The following is a 26,007-nucleotide window of genomic DNA, read 5'->3' as shown; positions in this document are numbered from 1 at the left end:
CATGATGACATTTGCGTTCCTCACTTTCAACTGCATTCTTGAGGCATTGCGGGTTTGAGTGGCGTAACTCAACTCTGCGCTATGTTTCATTATCAGAGCGAGGAAATGGAGAAAGGAGAAAATATTAAATATTTCATTTCCCCGAATGGGAGCAAGCCTACAACCGTCGTTTTTACAATCGCATACTAGTACCCCTGCACCACGACGGTCTCATCCTCCAAAATTATTTATATGGTGATCATAAATGGATAATTTATTCACGACTTCAAACAACGTAGATAAGAAGTCAATAAAATTTTTTAAAGATACTAATAAATATATATTTTATTATAATATTAGGCAAATATAATATCGTAAAAGGTACATTAAAAGTAGTTTTCATCATTCCAGGTTTCTGAAAGAGAACAGGATAGTGAGAAAAATAACGGAATAATTCTAAATAAAACTCTTAAGCCTGTTTAACCGGGTAGACGGTGTATACGTGAACCACGTTCGAGTCGTCGAACTTCCAGAAATGTACAAAACTTTAATACACGATATATCCGGTTTAAGAGTTTCATTTACAATGTGTAAAAATTGCGAAAATCAAAGATTTTATAATAACGTAATACTGGTGCAAAAGTGAACGTGGCATTATAAAAATTACTGAAATAATTCTATTTTTTTATTTTGAAATCGACATTTTTTAATACATAGTTAGAAAAAATATTTATGAAACTTAATTTGTGAAAAATAGCGACCATACGCGGGTTCGCCCGCTTAAACTAATTATTATAATATAACCAAATTGTGCAAAATGCTTAAAGGCTACAATTTAGCCTACGTATTATTCTGATATATATGCTATATTACTTTTACACCTTTTAAACGTAAAGTTTAACCTAAATCCGTTTAGTGTCGTAATCCGTGAAAGTCGAACAAACATCCACACAATTTTCACATTTATAATATTAGTAGGGTATGTAATTTAGTCAAAGAAAGAATAATAAAGAAACTCAAAAAAGTAATACCATAATGGAATCCAAAAGTTATTTATTAATTGGAGCATTCTTTGCTGTGGCCAGATGAACACTTTCCTGCGACACAGTTACCCTGACGGCCATGGCAATTGAGGATAACTGCTCTATGATTAGAAAAGCAATGAAGTGCTTGTCTACAATTTATACAAAAGTTCTGCGGGAAAAAATATGAGAGTTATTACTAAAGAACAAAGAACAAAAAACTTTGGTTGACAAGGGTGGGCTTATTTCTAAAAGAAATCTCTTCCAGCCTACCAGTGGAAGTGGATATCTGTGAAACAGCGGGGAGAGGATAGTGCATAACAGAAAAATATTATATTTGAATCTGTAAATATATATATATACCATAATATATATATATATAAACTACATATACATATATACACACACTACATATATATTCTATAAAAAGAAAAAAAAATACATACATAAACATAAATATTAAATAAATACACAAATATTATACTATTTTGAAGAGATAAATGACAAGAAAAATGAAATGTAATAATTTGAAACTCTGTCGGAATATATATTAATTGTTCCCAGTGGCAAGTAAATGCTTTTTTAATTGGGATTTAAAGGATTTTAGGGAAGAGCTTCTCTGGATAGGATTAGGGAGTTGGTTCCAAAGGGATGAGGCATATACGGAAAAGGACTTCTGCATGAATTTGGTGTTGCTCCTAGGTATATCAAGCGCCGGAACGACACACGACCGCCTAGAGCGTGAGGGAGGAGGAAGAACGTTGAAGCGGGATCGTAGGTATGTAGGAAATTTTTTGTAGTTAAGAAGTTTAAAAAGTAAGGTAAGGATGTGCATATCACGGCGAAGACGGATTGGGAGCCACTTAAGCTGAGCACGAAATTGAGAAACATGATCATACTTACGTAAGCCAAAAATAAAGCGTATGGCGAGATTTTGAAGACGTTCTAATTTGTTAAGTAGCGTAGTCGAGTATTGGAAGGAGAAGACATTGCGCAAGCATAACTTTGGTTTTGTGAGGAAGGAAGTATTGGAGACGCCTAAGAGAATGGAAAGAGAAATGCATGCGCCTGCTGATTGCATTGATATGCGGTGCCCAAGACATGTTGCAATCAATAATAAGTCCTAAATTCCTAACCTCGTTACAATAGGGAACCGTTACACCTGAGTAGCGTACCGCTGGCATAGTATCCCATTTAATTTTATGTCTTAATTTATTACTGCCTATGATGATACTCTGGGATTTTTTGGGGTTGATAATTAAGCCAAAAGATTCGGCCCAAGTACGTATCGCATCGAGATCACTATTTAAACTATCGATAGCTTCAGGCAATTCATTTAAATTACTATGGCGGTAAAGTTGCAAATCATCCGCATACAGTTGGAAGGGAGAAGTAATGACTCTAGAAATATTGTTAATAAAGATAGAAAAGAGAAGAGGAGAAAGAACGCCGCCTTGAGGAACGCCAGCAGTAAGATCAAGCCAAGTTGATGTGATATTGTTAGCTTTAACACATTGCCGGTGACCGAAGAGGTAAGAGCGAAACCAGCTTATAGCTGCAGATGAAATATTAACTATTCGAAGTGTGCCAAGAAGTATACCGAAGTCAACAGAGCTGAAAGCGTTGCTGAAATCTAACAGAACCATAACAGTGAGCTTGGTGTTGTCCATAGCATACCGAACGTCCTCCGTTATATTCAACAAAGCTCCAACTGTGCTGTGAAAGGGATGGAAACCGGACTGGAATGGACACAGTAGATTATCCGTCCAGAGTGTTAAAATAATCGATTTGATCATTGGGGGAGTACAGAACTCCGACCAGTACTTTAGTATGACGCAAGGTCAACTCTAGAAAAAGACATTCTAGTGAGCCATCAGGATGAGGTGAAGAGCAAAAGACAACACTAGCGGGAATGTAATCACGGAGGTAAATACCAACGCCACCACCACCCCTACCAGTGCGGTCATTGCGGTATAGCTGATAGCCAGGAAGAGAATAGGAAGCAGATGAAAGTGAAGGTTTCAGCCAGGTCTCGGATATAAGTATGCAGTCAACTACGCCGGAGCTAAACGAAGCGAGAATGTCGGAATGGTGAGCCGGAACACTCTGCGCGTTAATATGCACCAGGGAGAGGGTTGAAGAACAATTATTGTCAAAAGTTTTCGACAGCTTATCATAAAGTGGTTCTGAATCAGGATCGTTATCCTGAACACTAGAAGAAGAAGAAAAGTATTCATTTTCATTTAACATAATATAAATATCCAAATAAATAAATTAATTAAAATAAGTATATTTATAATATATAAAATAAATATATAAAAAAAAATAATAAATATATATATAACTAGACTATATAAAATTTACAAAATAAATTACCTGTATAAGTCGAATTAAATGCAATTTTACACTACATTTAAAATTATAAGAAAAAATAATAATAATAGACTTACTAGAAAAAAGGTGTAACATAAAATGGAACGTACAACAAGACAAGACTGTGCATACAAACATATGACTTAGGTGATACATTTTAAAGTCGAATTGTAAACAAAATATTATGTCACAGTTAGCCAACATCGAAATTAAAATACATTTTATAATTGCCACAGCAAGAATAATAAATAACATAAATATAAATGTACCCTACAATTGAAAAGTAATATAAAGTCTATATTGAGGTGTTAACCGGCTATATTAAAGTGATGTAAACAAAGGACTAAGTTGCTGTCAGGGTTTCGTTACGGAGCCTTGTTCTATCAGTTGTGTAAGTTCGCGCTGTGAGGAGATCTTGATTTTAGATTTATTAGGTAGCAAAATAACAATCATGCCTTCTGCTGACCAGCATTTTTTAATACCGAAATGCTTACGGGCTGCAGTAAACACATCTTGGCGGCATTTCGTTAGGAATTCCGTTATAGTTATTTTAGTGCCTTTTAACTTGGTTTTCGCCCTCCATGCACTGGAACGAGCCTGGCAACTGGTGAATCTGAGAAGTACGGGCCGGGCAGAGTCTTTTTTAACACCCAGCCTGTGACACGCCTCAATTTCAGTGGATTTAATGTCAGACATCTTCAAGTGGTTGGACAATACATGAAGCATCTTCTGCAGAATATCTTCATTATTGTCCTCTTCTAGGCCATGGAACAGAAGAACTTTTCTCCTGGACTGTGTTTCAAGGCGATCCAGGCCAACTGCCACAAGTTCAACCTGAGACTTTAATAAGCCAAGGGCTTTCCACACCACGGATTTGAACGTGTTGAACTCAGCAGCCAAAGATTTTACTGTGGGATTGGAAGCTGCAGATCCGGACTGTACTAAGTTTTTCTCAAACTCACCCATTCTGGATGAGAACATAGAGGACAGTTCTTCCATACCTTTCATAAGTTGCTCCACAGGAGTAGTCATTGTGAATACAGTGTAGAAAACAGTGAGTGAGTTTAGTTGTTATTGACTTAAACATAGGTAATTAAACTTTCACCACATATATGTACTTCTAAGAGCCTTTTTTTTGAAAAAAATACAGAGCTTTAAAAACACGTCTATCAAGTTTGATGTCTACCCGCGAAAAAAAAGCTATACTTATACTATACTATACTATACTTTTTTGAAAAAAAAAAGATGCCTTTTTTGTATTTTAAATAATTATTATATAGATTTAGAAGTTAAGTACTAGTAGTATTATTATATTTTTAATAAATATAATACTGTGTATTAAAATTTAGATAGTGATATGAGAAGGCTTATTTTTGATAATAGAACGATGACATACCGAACAATTATTGAAGGGTTGTTTAGGTTTAGGTTTAAGTTTAGGTTTGTTGTTGTTGTTGTTATGTGCACTTCCATTCTTTTTAGGGTTTTCAATTTTCTTGCTTGGATGCTTTTCATCAGATGCATATTCCACGTCGGGAGCCAAATAACTATCCTCTTCAGCAAAAATAACATTAACAGCTACCTAAATCGTAAGACAAGTTTATAATGGTTGTATTTGAAAGGTTTTAGATATGTAAAAGTTTAATAATTCTTTTCGATACTTTCTTTTTTTAATGTAAAATAAAATTATTTAAATGGTACGGTGAAAAAGAGACTAATAAAATTATCTACTGTTAGCGTGGGCCTCAAATCTTACAATCTAACTAAGAAACTAAAATAAATTATAATCTGACTTACCAGCGCTGTTACAAAAGCAAATATTATGTTGCAGACTCCCATTTTAGTTGCTTAATTCGTTGTGTGACAATATTTCACAAGTATAACACTGGTTCTGACGTTATTTAATAGAGTAATTCATTGAAACCAATTGACCTTATATACTTAAAACTTGACACGATTTATGCTAATCATCTATAGTTTACAGGGTTATGACTAGGTGATATATTTTAATTTTAATTGGGTACTATATTTTGTATCAAAAAGCGGCTAAAATATTACTCAATAAAAATATCTAGGTCATATTTGGGTATGATAACACCCGATCAAGGTGATAATTTACTTGTATCCTTGGCGGGGTAGCGAGAGACAACAGAGAGCTAAACGCAACGATCTCTGCATACCTCTTTTGCTTCGTGCACTGTCATCGACCTTTTTTTAAACCAACTGGAGGAAGTCCTGTTACGGATACCGCCCCGAGTGGGGCCTTGAGTGGGTTATGTGGGGCTCGCTGACTGGCAGACCTGAGATGTAGACCGTCCAAATACCCACTAAAATTTCACGGTGGTCCTCCTTGACTCTGACCGCGAGACATCGGGACTAGTGTCTTCCGCAAAACGCGGCAGCAAGAGCCCACAAAGACACGTCGCGGAGGGACACAAGGGTGTGTGGGCACCCTCGTCGGCCTGCTCGGAGTAGCGCGCGGCTGTTAAAAGAACTAGCAAAGATCATAAAGCAATATAAGCATTTATATGAAATTAAGCATTTTTAAACAATGTTTATAATTTTTTAAATCAACTGCTAGAATAAAAGTAAAAAAGTGCTATCTTCATGAATAGTCATGAAGATAGCCATATACCTGCATAGGCAGGTAAATAAAATTAATAGATTATACGATATTTTATTTCATTTATGTATATTTGTTTACGTACTATGTTAACCCTCGAAAACAACTTGTATTATTGTAGATTTAGTACAATAAAATAATAATAGTTACAAAGAGGTATTAAAACAATAAAGTAAAAACAATTCATAAGATAGTGTTCCATGACCAATTCAGTATTGATAAAAGAGAATAGCGACACTAGGACTGAAAGATACCTATCTATATTCAAATTAGATAAATTAGATACCTATCTATATTCTGCTGAGAAGAGCCGGCAAGAAACTCAACAGTTGCTCTTTTCAAAGTCAATGGTATATTTTAATTATTACATTAGCTGGCAACTATCCTGCATGACATTCAATAGAGATTAATTCCAAACATGTTTATCCTCTAAATATTCTTGAACAGTGTAACAATCAATCAACTTGCAGTAATCTAAGATATATGGACTTAATTACTTGTAATTGTAACGATTTTTTTTTATAAAGAATAATAACTAATTAAAATGAACGAATTTGATAACATTTTTAAGGCTTTACGTTTAGTGCCTGAATTTGACGGAAATTCAAATGTTTAACCAAGACTTATTAGCTTACTAGCGACCCCCTTGCGGCTTCGCCCGCTTTTACTACTGGATTATTCATATAATGTATGTTTGCAAAGCACTTAAGATAATGTGAAAATTAATTAAATCTTAATGCAACCCACATTTTCGTAGTTCCAATAAGGATTTTCCAATTGTTTTACTCGGCAAGGATTTTTTAGTAGGTATCGTAAATTTAAAATATATTTAAATTACTATTTTTAGATAGTTAAATGACTATTTTTAAACGGAAGAAATTATAAACAAAAACCTACCTACAAATAACTACTACAAAAAATATGAAACCAAATATATCGCGCTGAAATAATACATTCAACTCCAATTATCCAATACGTGCAAACGCATCTAAATCTTCGTTGCTATAAAGGCAGGCGGGGTTTTTTTTTCGCGCTTGTGGTTAATGCTGAAGAGGGTATTCTGTCCCTGATGAAAAGCAAGCACTGCGTGGATGCCTGTGAGGAAAATTAAATAGAATGCATTGGCCGGGAATCGAACCTGGGCCGCCCGCGTGGCAGGCGAGCATTCTACCACGGAACCACCGATGACTGCTCATGACGCGCTTGTATAAGCAAAACGTCGCGGGGCGCGTTTCACAGCAAGGATGTTTTGATATTGTAACAACTTCTAAAGTACTTATTAAAATGAAAAAACAGTAAAAGACGGTTTTGATCTACATTAAATGGTCAACGTAACTAATATACTTATTTATATGCTGAGAGTAAGGGATAAGTAAAACTTAAGTCGGCACAGCTGATGAGTTAACGGCGTGATGTGTCAACAATTAAATGCCGTTTACTCTAAAACTATTCGCAATTTCGAAATAGTGTAAACAGCAAATTTTATCTTTGTTTAACGTAGAAAATTAATAAAGTATTTTAAAGGATAAGGATTAATACCATTATGGAAAAATATCCCTCACAATAAAAAATATATTGAAATTAGTATTTTTAGAGAGAAATATGATCACTACACGTTATCCTTAAAAGATAAAAATATGCTCTCGCTGACTTTTTTGTAGATCTTATTAAGAGGAACAATACTCCAGTACATTATTTTCATGTAGTACTTACCATTAAAGCAGCGCATGCGTGAAAGTGTCTCAATGGGTAGGACTTTAGACACATTTATCGTATTTATGTTAATTTACATAAGAATGTACAAATAATAAACTATATATAAACCTTCCCTGAGAAATAGTCGACCTAATGGTGAAAACCACATAAAAATCCGTTGGGTGGTTTAGAAGAAGAAGAGTTAGAAAGTTCAGACAGACACGAAAAGCGACTTTGTTTTATAAGATATAGGATAGGATAGGATAGGATAGGATGTCATCAATTGGTACAGTAATTTATGAGTAACAACTCCTATAGCAATTTAATTACTATTGCTCTTGCAAATGATATTTTAAATAAAGTCACAGGCGCAGCAGCACGTTTAATAAATACTAGTGGTATTCCATCAGACTGGAGTGGCATTCGTAATTCACTAATTAATATTTTCTCTGATCAGGGATATAATATCTCTCAGATGTTTTATGAACATTGCCAAAATTTATTTAGGAAAATAATGACATATATTACATTACATGAGGAAGTTTGTACAACAATGGAAGTTATAAGGGTTTTATGTCAGAAATTAATTTTTTAAAAGATCCCTTAGGCTCACGCATACGATGCATGAGGCCGGAAACAATAGAAAAAGCGTTAGAATTCGTACAAGATGAATTAAATACTATATATTTACAGGCGCACTTAGAATTATCCCACGTGATGCCTCACAATTTAACTCGACGCCTCAATCAGCTCGGCCTATGAGCAGTACTAGTAATTTTGTGCCTAGAAATTTACCATTTACTAGATATATTCCGGGATATGATTAGAGTAACCATGGAAACCCACCTCCGTCTCGTTATTTTAAAACAAGGAAAATGAATTTCCACGACAGTGACCACTATGACCAACTATTATGACTAGTATGATGATAATGAGTATTATAATTATGAAAATCCATATTATGGCAGTGTCCACCTAAGAGGAAGAGAAGATGTACCGCACTAAGAGCCATCTCAAAATTACAAACCCATTGTAGAAGAACCCCCGTCGACAACTATTAGTAACATACTGTATCCCGCACACAGCAGGGTAGGCAGAGGAAACTTAGAAACTCCGTTTCCCAATTTGGAAGCATTGCTAACTATTAGTAATATGAATTTTCACAAAATCTAAGTTTAAGTCAAACCAAAACAGATTTTAATTTCCAAACTCAACGCCAACTTCCCTATATTCAAATTAAAAATCCCCCTTTAAAATTTCTTACAGATATCGGTGCTAATCAATCTTTTATAAGTCCAGACGCAGTAGAAAAATACTTTAATAAATTTTCTTTAAAATATGATCCTTTCGAAGTAACTAACGTACACGACTGACTGACTTTACTAGAGAATTTATATTGACTACGGACGCTTCTGATTTAGCTATAGGCGCTGTACTTTCACAGGGACCTATTGGTTCAGACAAGCCTATTACGTATGCCTCTAGAATTTTAAATACAAGCGAAATTAATTGTAGCACGATTGAAAACGACTTATTAGCGATAGTTTGGGCTACAAAGTATTTCCGCCCCTATTTGTTTGGAAGAAAATTCAAAATTATGACAGATAATAGACCACTTCAGTTGGTTATGAACTTTAAAGAGCGACTGACTCGATGGAGATTAAAATTAGGTGAATATGACTTTCTCCACGTTTTCCGACGGAAATCTGGCCACTGATTGGGGTTCAGCTGAAATCAGGGTGATATAACGGCCTCATCGGTGGCTTCTTATTTAAGTAATTATTGTTTTAATTATCTCTTAATAATATAAATCCATATTCATTGAAATAAGCAACATTGCATCCTTTGTCATCACCTCCGCGCGGCCTGCTACACAGCTAAAAATACTTTGACATTTACCATCGGTAAAGTAGCGTCCAAAAAACTTGTACCCTTAAAGTTAAGTAACAAAACTTTACGAGCTACTGAAAGTACTAAATAAACTTTTTTGACGGGTAATTATTTTATGAACATGTTTTCTAATATGTTAATAATTGATCAAAAGAATAAAAAATTAAACGGTATTTTTGGCCAATTTACGAAATTACGAATATCTGGGAGAGTACCATTTGTACTTGATCGGTTTTTTATATACAATTTTGGAAAGAGGACAATTAAAAGAAAAGAGACATGAAAGATATTTATTACAGTACCATATTACATAAATATATTAAAATACATTGAAAATCGTTTTTCGTATTCCAAGTTTCCTGAAAGAGAACAAAATAATTAAGGAATATTATGAATAAGCTCAAAAGCATCAAAAGTCAAAATGGCGATGTAATTTTCTTACTACAATAAATATCGTATTGCAAGAACTGAAATCAGTAAATGTATAAATATGCATTGGCATACACAGTTTAATTTTTTTTCATGTCTTTCAGTAGATAGATTTTTTATCTTTATTTTCCAAATAATATAAATAAATAAATGTCTTAATAAGACAGTGAGTAGGAAGGTAGACCCTGGTAATAGACGGGATTAATGCCAGGAAGAGGAAGAAGAAGTGAGTGTCTTTAACTCCGTTTTCCAGGAACAGAAATATTCTCTGTGTTATCAATAGCAATGCAAATTATTTAAAATAACTAATAAAACATACAAAATATAGCAAAAATATTGTTGCTGAAAATTGAGACCGAGGTGGTAATGGATAATAATAATAAAAATAATGGATAATAATTCCCAAATAGTCTGTATTTTTCACATTTTGTGAATATCACGTAATTTAATTATTAAAATTAAGTATTATTAAAAAAAATTGTTCAAAGAATGATGAGAACCTTAAAAGAGAATTACCATTATGTCCAAAATAATTTAGGCAGAATTGCATTCACTGCCAGCCAAGAATGAGCATATTCCTCCACTGCAGTAGGGTAAAAGACCGCGGCAGTTGCTACCTATTCCTATACCATTAGAAAGGCAGCGAACCGCTTGTGTGCAACTTAAACAGTAGCTGGAGCCCTGTAAGTTTAAAATTTGTTAAATAATATGATAAATAAGAGTTATTTTAGATACAAGCAGATTAACAATATTCAAATCGAATGTCCGTATATGAAATGGATTATTTCGATAAAAAAATTAACAATGAACTACAGATAATAATTTTTAGAACAGATAAAGTAACAGACTTTCGAGATTATGATATTTTTTAGGGTTTTCTATCTCAAAAATAAATCCCTTCCCTTAGAACACGGAAAAGGTCAAGCTTCTAATTCAACGGAAAAAGGATACGAGTATTTGTGCATCCTTTTTGCTGCATTTTGTACAAAATTCGCCGCATAATCATAACCTTAAAAGAAATTCCCGTGGACAAATATGAAATTTAGCAAGAAATTACAATACAAATGAAGAAAAACCTAAAAATGAAAATGTATTGGTATTTCGTAAAAAAATCAAAACAAACTTATATTTGTGTTCATTTCATACAAAATTAGTACATTCACCCGCAAATTTAATTTCGTCACCTTTACTCGACGTCTAAATCTAGGGCATTTCTCGTAGACCTAAAATTACGAAACTTGGCAAAAAGTGAGAACTTGCAGTATAAGTCAAGAAAAAATCCAAAAAATGGAAATTTATGTTTATATTATCGATAAAAACTACTGCAAACTTACAGTTGTAGTTATTTTTTACAAAATAAGTAAATATGCCCGCAAACTTAAGTTCGTCAAATTTTAAATGTTTTTTGTTAACTTTTATTAGTTCCCGTTGATTTATTGAATAGAATGAAGTGAAGACATACCAGTGTGGCGTTACATGAAGTAGAAAATACAGAGGGAAGTAAAAGAGCCAATGATCTTTCTTGCTCTTCTTCGTTATCATTTTCTTCGTTTTGTGGTCCATGATTTTCTTCTCTATCTTGTTCTATTGGATTTTCCTCAGCAAAAATAAAGTTTACAGCTACCTGAATTATAAGATTAAATTATTATTTCAAAATTTGATGTAGAAATGCTACAAAGCTTGAATTATTATTCTTTTTAAATATCAAAAATAATATCACAGTTAATGTGTGTCCAAGCTATCATTTGTGTTGGTTACAAACTTTTTACGAGATCTAAAAAATAATCATTATTTCAAAAATGTAAGAGTGATCTTATATTAGTTGAAAAGAAGATATCACAGGACTCGAGGCAATGTAGAGAAGATCGACAGAAGATAAGGTACAGAAGATAAAATAAATCACAATCCAACTTACCAGGGCTGTTAGAACAGCAAATATTAAGTTGCCCACAGCCATTATTGGTGTTTAATAGTGGTCGTTCTGTAAGAGCTCGACTGATCCGGAAAATAGTTATAAGTTGACTTTATATACTTCTAGCACATAATACGATTTATGGTAATTGCATATTTGTTATAGGGCTGTGAAAACTGTTAACTCTACCTATTTATTAATTGGATAATAGGTATATATTGCAAAGAAAATAAAGTAGCTTAATAATATTAAGAAAAAAACTGTTAAGTGTAAGACTTGTCCATCGAGTGTTCCCAATTTTAGAATTGAAAGTCACCGGGAAATATAACTTTAAAAATACAATTTAATAACGAGTTACAGTGGGTTTCTAATGATTTAAAGTAATTATATATTTGTTAAAATAATTATATTAATTCATAAAATACATAAATAAATGGAGGCTGTCGTAGCACAGGGTACAAGCAACTGTTGTAGGTTTGATCCTACTCGAGAAATGAAATATTTAATATTTTCCTGCTGTGGTAAACTGGCAAAGCGCGGTGTTGAGTTCCGCCTGTTAACACGCTATGCTTAAATGCACATGACACACACAAACACATACTAGCTGTCCTGGTTCCCACTGCCTTTTTATGGAATACAGCGTAAAACAAAAATGAGTTAGAGTTAAATACTTGCTAACTGCGACACGAATAATAAGGACATTTACAAAATTTTTATTTCTTTATATATATTATATACGGTCACCCCTCGTATATTATACCAAAAAAAACAACGTTTATCTTTGTAAGTGTTGTATAATAGAATAATAGCAGTTTCATACGCCATATTAAAACAATATGTGTGAAAGGACTCGTGAGGTCGTGATGCATGGCACTATAGTACCGGTGAAAGAGATAATACGTATTACGTAAACGTAAATGTTTTTTATGTAATATTTGTTAGGTTGGTATATGATTAAATCAAATTAAATCAGCTTCACGCTGTATCCCGCACACAGCAGTGTAGGCAGAGGGAACCGAGTGTTAAGATACCCCGTTCCTCACTTTCTGCCGAATTCTGGAGGCATTGAGTGTTGAGTGGCAGAATTCAACGAAGAAATGAAAATATAAATGTAAATAAATATTTCACTGTTTCTCGAGTGGGGATCGAACCCACAACCTTCGCGTTACAGTCACACTGTTGTGCCGCCACGACGGCCTCTAACGTAGGTTTATAACCCTGGTATAAGATAATAATAACTAATAATACAGAATATACTTTTATTAAATTAATGAATCAATTTTACATTTTTAAATATAAATTATTATAAAAAATACATTTAAAAATATAAAAAAACCACTCTTCCGAGGGCGGGACAAGGGTCCAAGCCATCGGTGGCTAGGGCTCCAGAGAGAGGAACCGCCGCACAATACGTGCCGTCTCAAGTAACACTGCCTTCTGTATCCGGTTCTTGATCCAACAGCTAAGCGATAGCGATACTTATTAAGAAATTCCTAAGTGTGGAATAACACTTTAAATAATATTTTCAGCTTCACGCTGTATCCCGCACAGTTAAGAGTTTAAGACATCTCGTGGTCCATTTTCTGCCTAATTCTGTGTTGAGTGGCGGAAGTCAACGCCGCGCTTTGAAATATAAATTAAAATAAGTATTTCGTCCCTCGACTGGGGATCGAACCTACGATCAGTAGCGTGCACCACTTTGGCACCAGATAAGGTTTAAAAAATAGTTTTTGTTATAGATATTCGCCAGTCATGGTGGTGCGTCATCCAGCAGATCAAAAATAAATCTCTCTATTTGCATATACTCGTAGCTGAGTTTTATAGTTCCTGATAAGTTTAAAAAAATATTTAGATTTTAGCTGGGGCTTTAATTAAATGATGAAGAAGTAAAAAATATATTTTGAATATGAGACTTGATAAGTATTACTTTTTTTGGCGAAACTAAATTTGCAGGAACTAAATTTTCTAAACGAATAAGAAAAATTCTTTCATTTAGTACACATTTTTAATAGGTCTTTATATACGACTGTAACATATGCTGTATAAAACTAAACGTCGCAGTAGTTGGGATTCGTTGGTTCTGGCGCGTGCGCCAGAACCAACGAATGCGCTAGAACCACGGGAGTGTGCCAGACCCCGCGCGTCGACTTGGCGATGCGTCGAAACTAAAAAAAAAAAAAAAAAAAAAAAAAAAAAAAAAAAAAAAAAAAAAAAGGTTTAGCCTCCATTTGAATCGATTGCGCCGGGCCCCAGAGCCGTAGCTCCAACCGTTCCAAAGATAGCTTTTCGATTAATTAAATGCCACTAGACGCGTCTCTTATCAGTCACCCTCATCAAGCTCGGGCCCGGCCTTATCGCTCGCTTCCCCGAATTGCTAACAACGAACCTACGTCACAGTGCAGTGTTGCTGTCTCTTTCTTGCATTACTTATCACCCAACGACACCACAGTGCCCGTCTCTTTGTCGCTATGTTGCCTAACAATTTGTTTATTAAAAACTTCTCATTTAATATGTAATTTCTATCATTTTAATTTAATAAAAATTGTATTTTTTACTATATAATGTTTCAAATAATGGTGCGCCGATGTAACAATATTTTGTTTATTAAAACTTCTCATTTAATATATATATTTTTATGAAATCTAACAATAAGAAATCGAAATGAGAGTATAAAAATGTAAAGAAATGTTCAACCTAACCTAACCTAAATCGCTTTCTACAAATGATTTTCTTATTACAATCTTTGTGAATTTATTTAGTCTGAATACTTCCATTGTATTTTTTACTATATAATGTTTCAAATAATGGTGCGCCGATGTAACAATATTTTGTTTATTAAAACTTCTCATTTAATATATATATTTTTATGAAATCTAACAATAAGAAATCGAAATGAGAGTATAAAAATGTAAAGAAATGTTCAACCTAACCTAACCTAAATCGCTTTCTACAAATGATTTTCTTATAATGTTTCAAATAATGGTGCGCCGATGTAACAATATTTTGTTTATTAAAACTTCTTATTTAATATATATATTTTTATGAAATCTAACAATAAGAAATCGAAATGAGAGTATAAAAATGTAAAGAAATGTTCAACCTAACCTAACCTAAATCGCTTTCTACAAATGATTTTCTTATTACAATCTTTGTGAATTTATTTAGTCTGAATACTTCCATTGTATTTTTTACTATATAATGTTTCAAATAATGGTGCGCCGATGTAACAATATTTTGTTTATTAAAACTTCTCATTTAATATATATATTTTTATGAAATCTAACAAAAAGAAATCGAAATGAGAGAATAAAAATGTAAAGAAATGTTCAACCTAACCTAACCTAAGAATGAAAATCTTTTGTTTATTAAAAACTTCTCATTTAATATATATATTTTTATGAAATCTAACAAAAAGAAATCGAAATGAGGGAATAAAAATGTAAAGAAATGTTCAACCTAGCCTAACCTAAGAATGAAAATCTTTTGTTTATTAAAAACTTCTCATTTAATATATATATTTTTATGAAATCTAACAAAAAGAAATCGAAATGAGAGAATAAAAATGTAAAGAAATGTTCAACCTAACCTAACCTAAGAATGAAAATCTTTTGTTTATTAAAAACTTCTCATTTAATATATATATTTTTATGAAATCTAACAAAAAGAAATCGAAATGAGAGAATAAAAATGTAAAGAAATGTTCAACCTAACCTAACCTAATAACCTAAGAATAAAAATCTTTTGTTTATTAAAAACTTCTCATTTAATATATATATTTTTATGAAATGTAGCAAAAAGAAATCGAAATGAGAGAATAACAATGTTAAAAAATGTTCAACCTAACCTAACCTAAGAATAAAACTCTTGATTTACTAAAATTTTACTTTGTTTTATTTTCATTTGAAACGCATTTTAATAAAACCAAATAATATTTTTTATCACTTTAAACAAAAAGACTAAATAAATTAATTTACTAAAATTTTACTTTGTTTTATTTTCATTTGAAACGCATTTTAATAAAACCAAATAATATTTTTTATCACTTTAAACAAAAAGACTAAATAAAGTAATTTACTAAAATTTTACTTTGTTTTATTTTCATTTGAAACGCATTTTAATAAAACCAAATAATATTTTTTATCACTTTAAACAAAAAGACTAAATAAATTAATTTACTAAAATTTTACTTTGTTTTATTTTCATTTGAAACGCATTTTAATAAAACCAAATAATATTTTTTATCACTTTAAACAAAAAGACTAAATAAATTAATTTACTAAAATTTTACTTTGTTTTATTTTCATTTGAAACGTATTTTAATAAAACCAAATAATATTTTTTACATTAGCATTTATTACATAATAAATAATGTTTCATACATATTTTTTTAAGGTAAAACTAAATATGTACATATAAAAAATACATAACATTTTATAATATATTTTCTTAACTAATACAATAAAAATGACATCTTAATACTATCTTAACTTATAATGACCCCAAGCTAATGTATCTATTGAGTTATGCAAAATATGTCGCTTGGTGTCGTTGTATGACAAACAAATTTTATTATTTTTTTGTGTAAATATAACATGTTTGATGCTTCTAAATCTATACATTTCAGCAAGTTGTATTTTTTTATTAAATAAACATGATTTATAGTCACTAACATTTAATTTCTTAGTTACACTTTTATTAACCCCTTTAGCTTTGGTGATAGTACGATCTTCAACACTCATTGCATACATTTTTGATCGCAATCCAACAAATTCAGTAAGAATTTTTCCGTTGTTCTCGTCTTTAAAAAATCCTAATTTCTTTTTATTTACTTGAGGAAAGTGAAATTGATTATTTGAAGGATAATCAGAAGTATCGAAATATGAATTTAAATCTTCCTTAATTTCTTTGTAAAAATCACCGCAAAATATTTGGTATATCAGACTATCAGTATCAGTATATAACGATTTTATGTTGGTAAATTTATTTTTCATGTACTGATAGTGAAAGTCATACATTAAAGTCTTGGATATCTCTAATATGCTAAAACCTAAATATATGGGCTTATTATAAAACAATTTAGTTTTGCGAAGTTGGACTGCGACCAAATTTTCAGAAAAAATGGAAAGACTGTGGAATTCGGGGCGAGCAATGAGACTCTCAACATCTTTGATTTTTCCATGATTTTCCCAATGTGTTAATAATTTCACGTTTACTCTTTTTTCGATATTTTCCATTGTCTTTCCAAATACAGAATTATTCATCAGCTTATAAAAATCTTTTTCAAAGTCGGATGTTGCTAAAGTTCGTAATTGAGTGTTTAATTCAATATATTTTTTTAACCAAGGTTTTTGCTTGAATTTTAATACTCTATGAACTTTTTGTACTCGCAAACCATATTTCTCACATTGCAAAAGGTTTCTATAATGTATAACATATTTTTTTTTGTTATATAAATTAGTAACTAATTTAGATTCTTTCGAATTACCCACACAAATATTTTCTGGACACAATGGAAAGTCGGAATGAGCATCATGTAAGCTATCGGGGTATTCTAGATCTACTTCTAAAATATATCCAATATCAGAGGTGATTGGTACATTATAATTTACATAAGGATCTTCCCATTCAAAATTAGACAAAGGCAAGTATTGAGACATAGCCCACCCATATAAATTGTTTGCATCAAGATAAATTAAATATGAAATAAGATCATTACTATCAAAAGTTTTCATGTGTGGATTATTTGCTTTTGCATAGCGATTACTGCATTGCGATATGCCTCCTCTAATACTGGATTTGACAAAAGCAATTTTGTCAAAATCTGTCAATAATTCTAGTTCAACTTTGGTATATTTTAACATAGCATCCCAACTTAACCCTGGAGCGGTACAGTAATGAGCAGGATCTAAATCGTAAGTCTTCATGCAAACATTTCTAAAATTTTCGAAAATATCACATAAAAGTATTACATCAGTTTTTAAGTAAAGATTAGAATAGTCAGCCATACTCTGACAGTGGAAATATATATATTTTTGATTTATTTTTTAGTTGTTATTGTGGAATTTTAGACATGCTCAAACTTGTAACAGATTTGCTATTACTAACGCCATTGTTTCTTTATTAGTCATAAGTGATAAGCATACAGTTTGAATATTATCGTTATCCGGTATTTTAATAGGTTTGTTCCGCTACATTGTGCAAGTTAGTATAATAATTTTCCGACTCACCAAAATTTACTAAGGGTATTTCTATTGGTTTTCGATCTTTAGCAATAAAATACAAATAAGAGTTTGTTGATAAAGTGACCATTTCTCTCTGTCGTCTAATTTAGTTTTTATAATATTCAAACTGTATGCTTATCACTTATGAAATTGAAATGAAAATTTTAGAACAACAATTTATATGGGTGGGCTATGTCTCAATACTTGCCTTTGTCTAATTTTGAATGGGAAGATCCTTATGTAAATTATAATGTACCAATCACCTCTGATATTGGATATATTTTAGAAGTAGATCTAGAATACCCCGATAGCTTACATGATGCTCATTCCGACTTTCCATTGTGTCCAGAAAATATTTGTGTGGGTAATTCGAAAGAATCTAAATTAGTTACTAATTTATATAACAAAAAAAAATATGTTATACATTATAGAAACCTTTTGCAATGTGAGAAATATGGTTTGCGAGTACAAAAAGTTCATAGAGTATTAAAATTCAAGCAAAAACCTTGGTTAAAAAAATATATTGAATTAAACACTCAATTACGAACTTTAGCAACATCCGACTTTGAAAAAGATTTTTATAAGCTGATGAATAATTCTGTATTTGGAAAGACAATGGAAAATATCGAAAAAAGAGTAAACGTGAAATTATTAACACATTGGGAAAATCATGGAAAAATCAAAGATGTTGAGAGTCTCATTGCTCGCCCCGAATTCCACAGTCTTTCCATTTTTTCTGAAAATTTGGTCGCAGTCCAACTTCGCAAAACTAAATTGTTTTATAATAAGCCCATATATTTAGGTTTTAGCATATTAGAGATATCCAAGACTTTAATGTATGACTTTCACTATCAGTACATGAAAAATAAATTTACCAACATAAAATCGTTATATACTGATACTGATAGTCTGATATACCAAATATTTTGCGGTGATTTTTACAAAGAAATTAAGGAAGATTTAAATTCATATTTCGATACTTCTGATTATCCTTCAAATAATCAATTTCACTTTCCTCAAGTAAATAAAAAGAAATTAGGATTTTTTAAAGACGAGAACAACGGAAAAATTCTTACTGAATTTGTTGGATTGCGATCAAAAATGTATGCAATGAGTGTTGAAGATCGTACTATCACCAAAGCTAAAGGGGTTAATAAAAGTGTAACTAAGAAATTAAATGTTAGTGACTATAAATCATGTTTATTTAATAAAAAAATACAACTTGCTGAAATGTATAGATTTAGAAGCATCAAACATGTTATATTTACACAAAAAAATAATAAAATTTGTTTGTCATACAACGACACCAAGCGACATATTTTGCATAACTCAATAGATACATTAGCTTGGGGTCATTATAAGTTAAGATAGTATTAAGATGTCATTTTTATTGTATTAGTTAAGAAAATATATTATAAAATGTTATGTATTTTTTATATGTACATATTTAGTTTTACCTTAAAAAAATATGTATGAAACATTATTTATTATGTAATAAATGCTAATGTAAAAAATATTATTTGGTTTTATTAAAATGCGTTTCAAATGAAAATAAAACAAAGTAAAATTTTAGTAAATTAATTTATTTAGTCTTTTTGTTTAAAGTGATAAAAAATATTATTTGGTTTTATTAAAATGCGTTTCAAATGAAAATAAAACAAAGTAAAATTTTAGTAAATTACTTTATTTAGTCTTTTTGTTTAAAGTGATAAAAAATATTATTTGGTTTTATTAAAATGCGTTTCAAATGAAAATAAAACAAAGTAAAATTTTAGTAAATTAATTTATTTAGTCTTTTTGTTTAAAGTGATAAAAAATATTATTTGGTTTTATTAAAATGCGTTTCAAATGAAAATAAAACAAAGTAAAATTTTAGTAAATCAAGAGTTTTATTCTTAGGTTAGGTTAGGTTGAACATTTTTTAACATTGTTATTCTCTCATTTCGATTTCTTTTTGCTACATTTCATAAAAATATATATATTAAATGAGAAGTTTTTAATAAACAAAAGATTTTTATTCTTAGGTTATTAGGTTAGGTTAGGTTGAACATTTCTTTACATTTTTATTCTCTCATTTCGATTTCTTTTTGTTAGATTTCATAAAAATATATATATTAAATGAGAAGTTTTTAATAAACAAAAGATTTTCATTCTTAGGTTAGGTTAGGTTGAACATTTCTTTACATTTTTATTCTCTCATTTCGATTTCTTTTTGTTAGATTTCATAAAAATATATATATTAAATGAGAAGTTTTTAATAAACAAAAGATTTTCATTCTTAGGTTAGGCTAGGTTGAACATTTCTTTACATTTTTATTCCCTCATTTCGATTTCTTTTTGTTAGATTTCATAAAAATATATATATTAAATGAGAAGTTTTTAATAAACAAAAGATTTTCATTCTTAGGTTAGGTTAGGTTGAACATTTCTTTACATTTTTATTCTCTCATTTCGATTTCTTTTTGTTAGATTTCATAAAAATATATATATTAAATGAGAAGTTTTAATAAACAAAATATTGTTACATCGGCGCACCATTATTTGAAACATTATATAGTAAAAAATACAATGGAAGTATTCAGACTAAATAAATTCACAAAGATTGTAATAAGAAAATCATTTGTAGAAAGCGATTTAGGTTAGGTTAGGTTGAACATTTCTTTACATTTTTATACTCTCATTTCGATTTCTTATTGTTAGATTTCATAAAAATATATATATTAAATGAGAAGTTTTAATAAACAAAATATTGTTACATCGGCGCACCATTATTTGAAACATTATAAGAAAATCATTTGTAGAAAGCGATTTAGGTTAGGTTAGGTTGAACATTTCTTTACATTTTTATACTCTCATTTCGATTTCTTATTGTTAGATTTCATAAAAATATATATATTAAATGAGAAGTTTTAATAAACAAAATATTGTTACATCGGCGCACCATTATTTGAAACATTATATAGTAAAAAATACAATGGAAGTATTCAGACTAAATAAATTCACAAAGATTGTAATAAGAAAATCATTTGTAGAAAGCGATTTAGGTTAGGTTAGGTTGAACATTTCTTTACATTTTTATACTCTCATTTCGATTTCTTATTGTTAGATTTCATAAAAATATATATATTAAATGAGAAGTTTTAATAAACAAAATATTGTTACATCGGCGCACCATTATTTGAAACATTATATAGTAAAAAATACAATTTTTATTAAATTAAAATGATAGAAATTACATATTAAATGAGAAGTTTTTAATAAACAAATTGTTAGGCAACATAGCGACAAAGAGACGGGCACTGTGGTGTCGTTGGGTGATAAGTAATGCAAGAAAGAGACAGCAACACTGCACTGTGACGTAGGTTCGTTGTTAGCAATTCGGGGAAGCGAGCGATAAGGCCGGGCCCGAGCTTGATGAGGGTGACTGATAAGAGACGCGTCTAGTGGCATTTAATTAATCGAAAAGCTATCTTTGGAACGGTTGGAGCTACGGCTCTGGGACCCGGCGCAATCGATTCAAATGGAGGCTAAACCTTTTTTTTTTTTTTTTTTTTTTTTTTTTAGTTTCGACGCATCGCCAAGTCGACGCGCGGGGTCTGGCACACTCCCGTGGTTCTAGCGCATTCGTTGGTTCTGGCGCACGCGCCAGAACCAACGAATCCCAACTACTCGTCGCACTTCTGAGCATGATATGAACAATATTAAAATTATTTTTGCATGAACAATTTAAAATTATATTTTTAAATTAAATAAAATCAGCTTCACGCTGTATCCCGCAGGTAGGTATACAACATAGGTAGGCAGAGGGAACTTAGTGTTAAGACACTCCGTTTCCCACTTTCAGTATATTTTTAAACAATTCATGTATTCGACTATGCTCTGCTGTTAATTGGAACGAAGTTCCTTACGTCAGGCTTGGAAAAGATAGGGATTTCGCTGCATGACCGAACTGAAAAAAATGATAGTAAAACCGTAAGAAAAATGCGTGGAATAAAACCGTTAAATGAGACGTGCGCAGGCGCGACAGTCGCATACACAGACGAGTAGTGTATAATATCTTTCCCTTTTCTTTTTTTAGTTGATAATTTGAATTACGATGTTTTTTTATTTTAAGTAATTTATTATTTCCTAAAATACTGAATTTCCTAAATACTTTCTTGTACTTAAATAAAAACTAATCAGTAAAATTTAAGAGGAAAATCAAGAAAACCTACATAGAATTGAGCACGACTTTTTTTGCAATTTGTGTCGATTCTACATTAGCCGAAGGAACTTCGTTCCTACCTGGTGTCCCACGACACCATTTATTTTTTATGGTTATTTTGTATGTGTAACTAGCGTTATTTGCTAATTTTATTATATAAAAACTGTATCTTTTAACCTATACTTTTAGACCAGTAGTTAAACTTTTCGTAATGTGGGATGCAGAGGATACCTAGAGTTAAGGTACTCCTTTCCCCATGATGACATTTACGTTCCTCATTTTCAACTGCATTCTTGAGGTATTGCGGGTTTGAGTGGCGTAACTCAACTTTGCGCTATGTTTCATTATCAGAGCGAGGAAATGGAGAAAGGAGAAAATATTAAATATTTCATTTCCCCGAATGGGAGCAAGCCTACAACCGTCGTTTTTACAGTCGCATACTAGTACCCCTGCATCACGACGGTCTCATCCTCCAAAATTATTTATATGGTGATCATAAGCTGCCCAATGGATAATTTATTCACGACTTCAAACAACGTAGATAAGAAGTCAATAAAAAATTGTAAAATGCGTATAAATATTTATTTTATTATAATTTTAGGCAAATATAATATTCTAAAAGGTACATAAAAAGTAGTTTTCGTCATTCCAGGTTTCTGAAAGAGAACAGGACAGTAAGGTGAATGTTATCAAATATAATGTAAAAAGTTTTAAATGAAACTCTTAAGCCTAATTAATCGGGTAATACGTGATCCACGTTCGAATCGTCGAACTTCCAGAAATGTACAAAACTCTAATACACGATATATCCAGTTTAAGAGTTTCATTTATAATGTGTAAAAATTGCGAAAATCAAAGATTTTATACTAACGTAATAATTATGCAAAAATGAATATGGCATTATAAAAATATTAAATCTTTATTTTCAAATCGACACTTTATAATGCATTATGTTAGAAAAAATATTTACGAAATTTGATTTGTGAAAACTAGCGGCCAAACGCGGCTTCGCCCGCTTTTACTTATTGTTTTAATATAACCAAATTATATAACATGTTTAAATAAATTGTAGCCTATGTACTATTCTGATATATAAGCTATATTACTGTAAAGTTTCACCTAAATCCGTTTGGTAATTCTTGAGTGAAAGTCAAATAAACATTCACACAATTTTTCACATTTATAATATTAGTATAATAATAATATAGTAAGATATGTAATTTAGTCAAAGAAAGAATAATAAAGATACTTAAAAGAGTAATACCAAATGGGATCCAAAGTTATTTATTCATCAGCGCATTCCTTGCTGTAGTTAGACGAACACTTTCCTTCGAGACAGTTACGGAGACGGCCATGGCAAGTGATGATAGCTCCTCTATGAGTAGGAGAGCAATGAAGGGCTTGTCTACAATTTATACAATAGTTCTGCGAGAAAAATATGAGAGTTATTGTATTGGTAGTTTTTGTATACTAGATACTAAACTTTTTTTAAAAAAAGGATTAATTGTATTTTAGATAATTATTTTTTAATATACTGTATATAATAAAATTTGGATAATAATATGAGAAGGCTTATTTTTGATAAATAGAAAGTATCGACGACATACCGAACAATTATTGAAGATATGGTGTAAAGTTATGTTGTATTTAGAGTTTTCAGTTTCTTTGCTTGGTGGATTTTCATCAGATGCATATTCCTCGCCGGGAGCCATATAACTAGATTCTTCAGCACAAATAAAATTGACAGCTACCTAAATCATAAGACAAGTTTATAATGGTTGTATTTGAAAGGTTGTAGATATTTAAAAGTGTAATAACTCTTTACGAGCGAGATAGTATATCTTCTTCTCGCACACAGCAGGTATCCAGAGGGAACCTAGTGTTAAGAAAGTTCATTCCCTACTTTCCGCCGAATTCTGTAGGCACTGCGTGTTGCTCTACACTAGAGCGAAGAAATAGAAATATAAATTTAAATAAATACGACGAGATATTTTATATTCATTAAAATGAAATTATTTAAAAGTGTCAGTTAAAAAGAGACTAATTAAATTATCTTCTGTATCGGATCTCAAATCTTACAATCTTACTTAAAAGTTAAAATTAAGAAAAGCTAAAATAAATTATAATCTGATTTACCAACGCTGTTAGAAAAGCAAACATTATGTTGAAGAAGCCCATTTTAGTTGCTTAATGCGTTGAGTGAGAACGTTTCACAAATACTAATACAGTTATTGACACGAATTGACTTTATATACTCTTGAAACTTTACACGATTTATGCTAATCATGATTTTACAGGGTTATGACTAGAGATATTTTTTTATATTGATTGGGCTATATATATTTTGTGTGAAAAACCGTGGATTCCGTCGATTCTACGGTATTTCCTGGTGTCGCCATTGACTCCAAATTACTATAAATCTAATATTGATGGATAGATTTAGCGAATATATTAGCTCATCAGCTTTTGCGGTTAAAAAATCAGACTATTAATTGACGTGGAAACGGCTCACTTTACTTTAGCGACTTTCATAGTAGTATGTCCTACACATGGCATTCTACTTTGAAAGTATTATAAATCTTAACATAAAAAAGCCCTGGCCCTGATTGGAAGGAAACTACTGTGAACGATTGTTATTTGGTGATACATATCATCTTTTTCTGAATATGTTAGGAATACATAGACGATATGTGTTTTTATTGTATTTTCAAAATATTCGTTATTTTTAAAAAACTTTTACCGTTTCCAATTTCTAACATTATCTTTATTAAAAAGAGCAAGAGCAATATGAGCAATTAAATTTATATGAATCACTATAATGTCTTAAATTAACTGCAAGAATAAAAGTAAAAAAGTGTTATCTTCATACTTATGGAGGTAAATAAAACTATTGAATATTTTATTTCATTTATATATAATTATGTACGTACTATGTTACCCCACGAATATTCCACTGAAAACAACTTGTACTATTGTAGGTCTAGTACAATATAATAATAGAAGTTACATAGAGGTATTAAAACAATTGTGTAAAAACAATTCGTAAAATGGTGATGTATGACCAGTTTGGAATTGATAAAAGAGAATAGTGACACAAGGGGCAGTGCAAGATGTCTATCTATGAATTTAATATATACATAAAAATTGTATAATTCAAAATTAATTGTATTATTCAAATTTAACATGCATAATTTATTATTATTATTATTTATTTTATAACTTATATCCAAGGTACATACTGTTACATTATCTATGTAACAGAACTCCAAACAATGATTTTCAAATTTGTTGTCTGTTTGTGCACGGTAAACTAAAACTAAAACAGAAATGACTTAATTGATTTAGTTTTCATCATATGTATTTTGCGAACTTCCCATAACAGTGTTCTTTTACTTTGATTGGTGCATCAATTAAAAAAATATTATCACTTTCAAGCGGACGAAGTTGCAAGCGGATCGCTCGTATATAATACGTATGTGTGATTAATATTTATGCGATTGACATTGTAAATGTGGAAAACTATACTTTATGTTTATGTAGGCATGAAACAAAACGTAAACAAAGAAATACTGATTCTCAAGCTTTTAAGAAACTTTTTAGTTTTTTTTAAATGGAAGTGGTTTCATGGAGTGTTAACTGTGGAGTTTTAACTACTCTAT

At 31.0% G+C, this 26,007-nt stretch overlaps 3 protein-coding genes across 4 annotated transcripts in view; all 3 read right to left on the bottom strand.

Moving 5' to 3' along the window:
- Positions 1-249: 249 nt before the first annotated feature.
- Positions 250-5,317, bottom strand: LOC146538987 (uncharacterized). Its single transcript, XM_085185615.1, has 4 exons — positions 5,172-5,317; positions 4,771-4,956; positions 1,011-1,173; positions 250-394 (listed from the first exon to the last, which is right to left on the bottom strand). The coding sequence occupies exons 1-3, from the start codon at positions 5,211-5,213 to the stop codon at positions 1,036-1,038; spliced, it is 366 nt and encodes a 121-aa protein (XP_085041741.1). The 5' UTR covers positions 5,214-5,317; the 3' UTR covers positions 250-394; positions 1,011-1,035.
- Positions 5,318-9,860: 4,543 nt separating this feature from the next.
- LOC146538980 (uncharacterized) overlaps positions 9,861-26,007 on the bottom strand; it is a 74,636-nt gene continuing 58,489 nt past the window's right edge. Inside the window, exons 1-4 of one of the 2 annotated variants that reach the window (XM_085185603.1) lie at positions 11,927-12,058; positions 11,474-11,635; positions 10,528-10,692; positions 9,861-9,941 (exon numbers count right to left, since the gene is read on the bottom strand). In XM_085185603.1, coding sequence (XP_085041729.1) covers positions 10,546-10,692; positions 11,474-11,635; positions 11,927-11,968 — 351 coding nt within the window. In that variant the 5' untranslated portion in view covers positions 11,969-12,058 and the 3' untranslated portion in view covers positions 9,861-9,941; positions 10,528-10,545. Of the gene's footprint in view, positions 9,942-10,527; positions 10,693-11,473; positions 11,636-11,926; positions 12,059-26,007 lie in introns of those variants that run through there. The other variant, XM_085185604.1, reaches the window with a different exon arrangement.
- On the bottom strand, positions 22,916-24,562 carry LOC146538986 (uncharacterized). Its single transcript, XM_085185630.1, has 4 exons — positions 24,485-24,562; positions 23,956-24,099; positions 23,613-23,773; positions 22,916-23,004 (listed from the first exon to the last, which is right to left on the bottom strand). Exons 1-3 carry the CDS (start codon positions 24,524-24,526, stop codon positions 23,633-23,635), a joined length of 327 nt encoding a protein of 108 aa, XP_085041756.1. The 5' UTR covers positions 24,527-24,562; the 3' UTR covers positions 22,916-23,004; positions 23,613-23,632.

The sequence above is a fragment of the Heliconius melpomene genome, chromosome 5 (genome assembly GCF_056956725.1).
Source record: "Heliconius melpomene rosina isolate 202511_hmr_F chromosome 5, ASM5695672v1, whole genome shotgun sequence".
Classification (NCBI taxonomy): domain Eukaryota; kingdom Metazoa; phylum Arthropoda; class Insecta; order Lepidoptera; family Nymphalidae; genus Heliconius; species Heliconius melpomene.
Note: the sequence above shows the minus strand (reverse complement) of the source record. Positions and strands in the feature narration are given on the sequence as shown.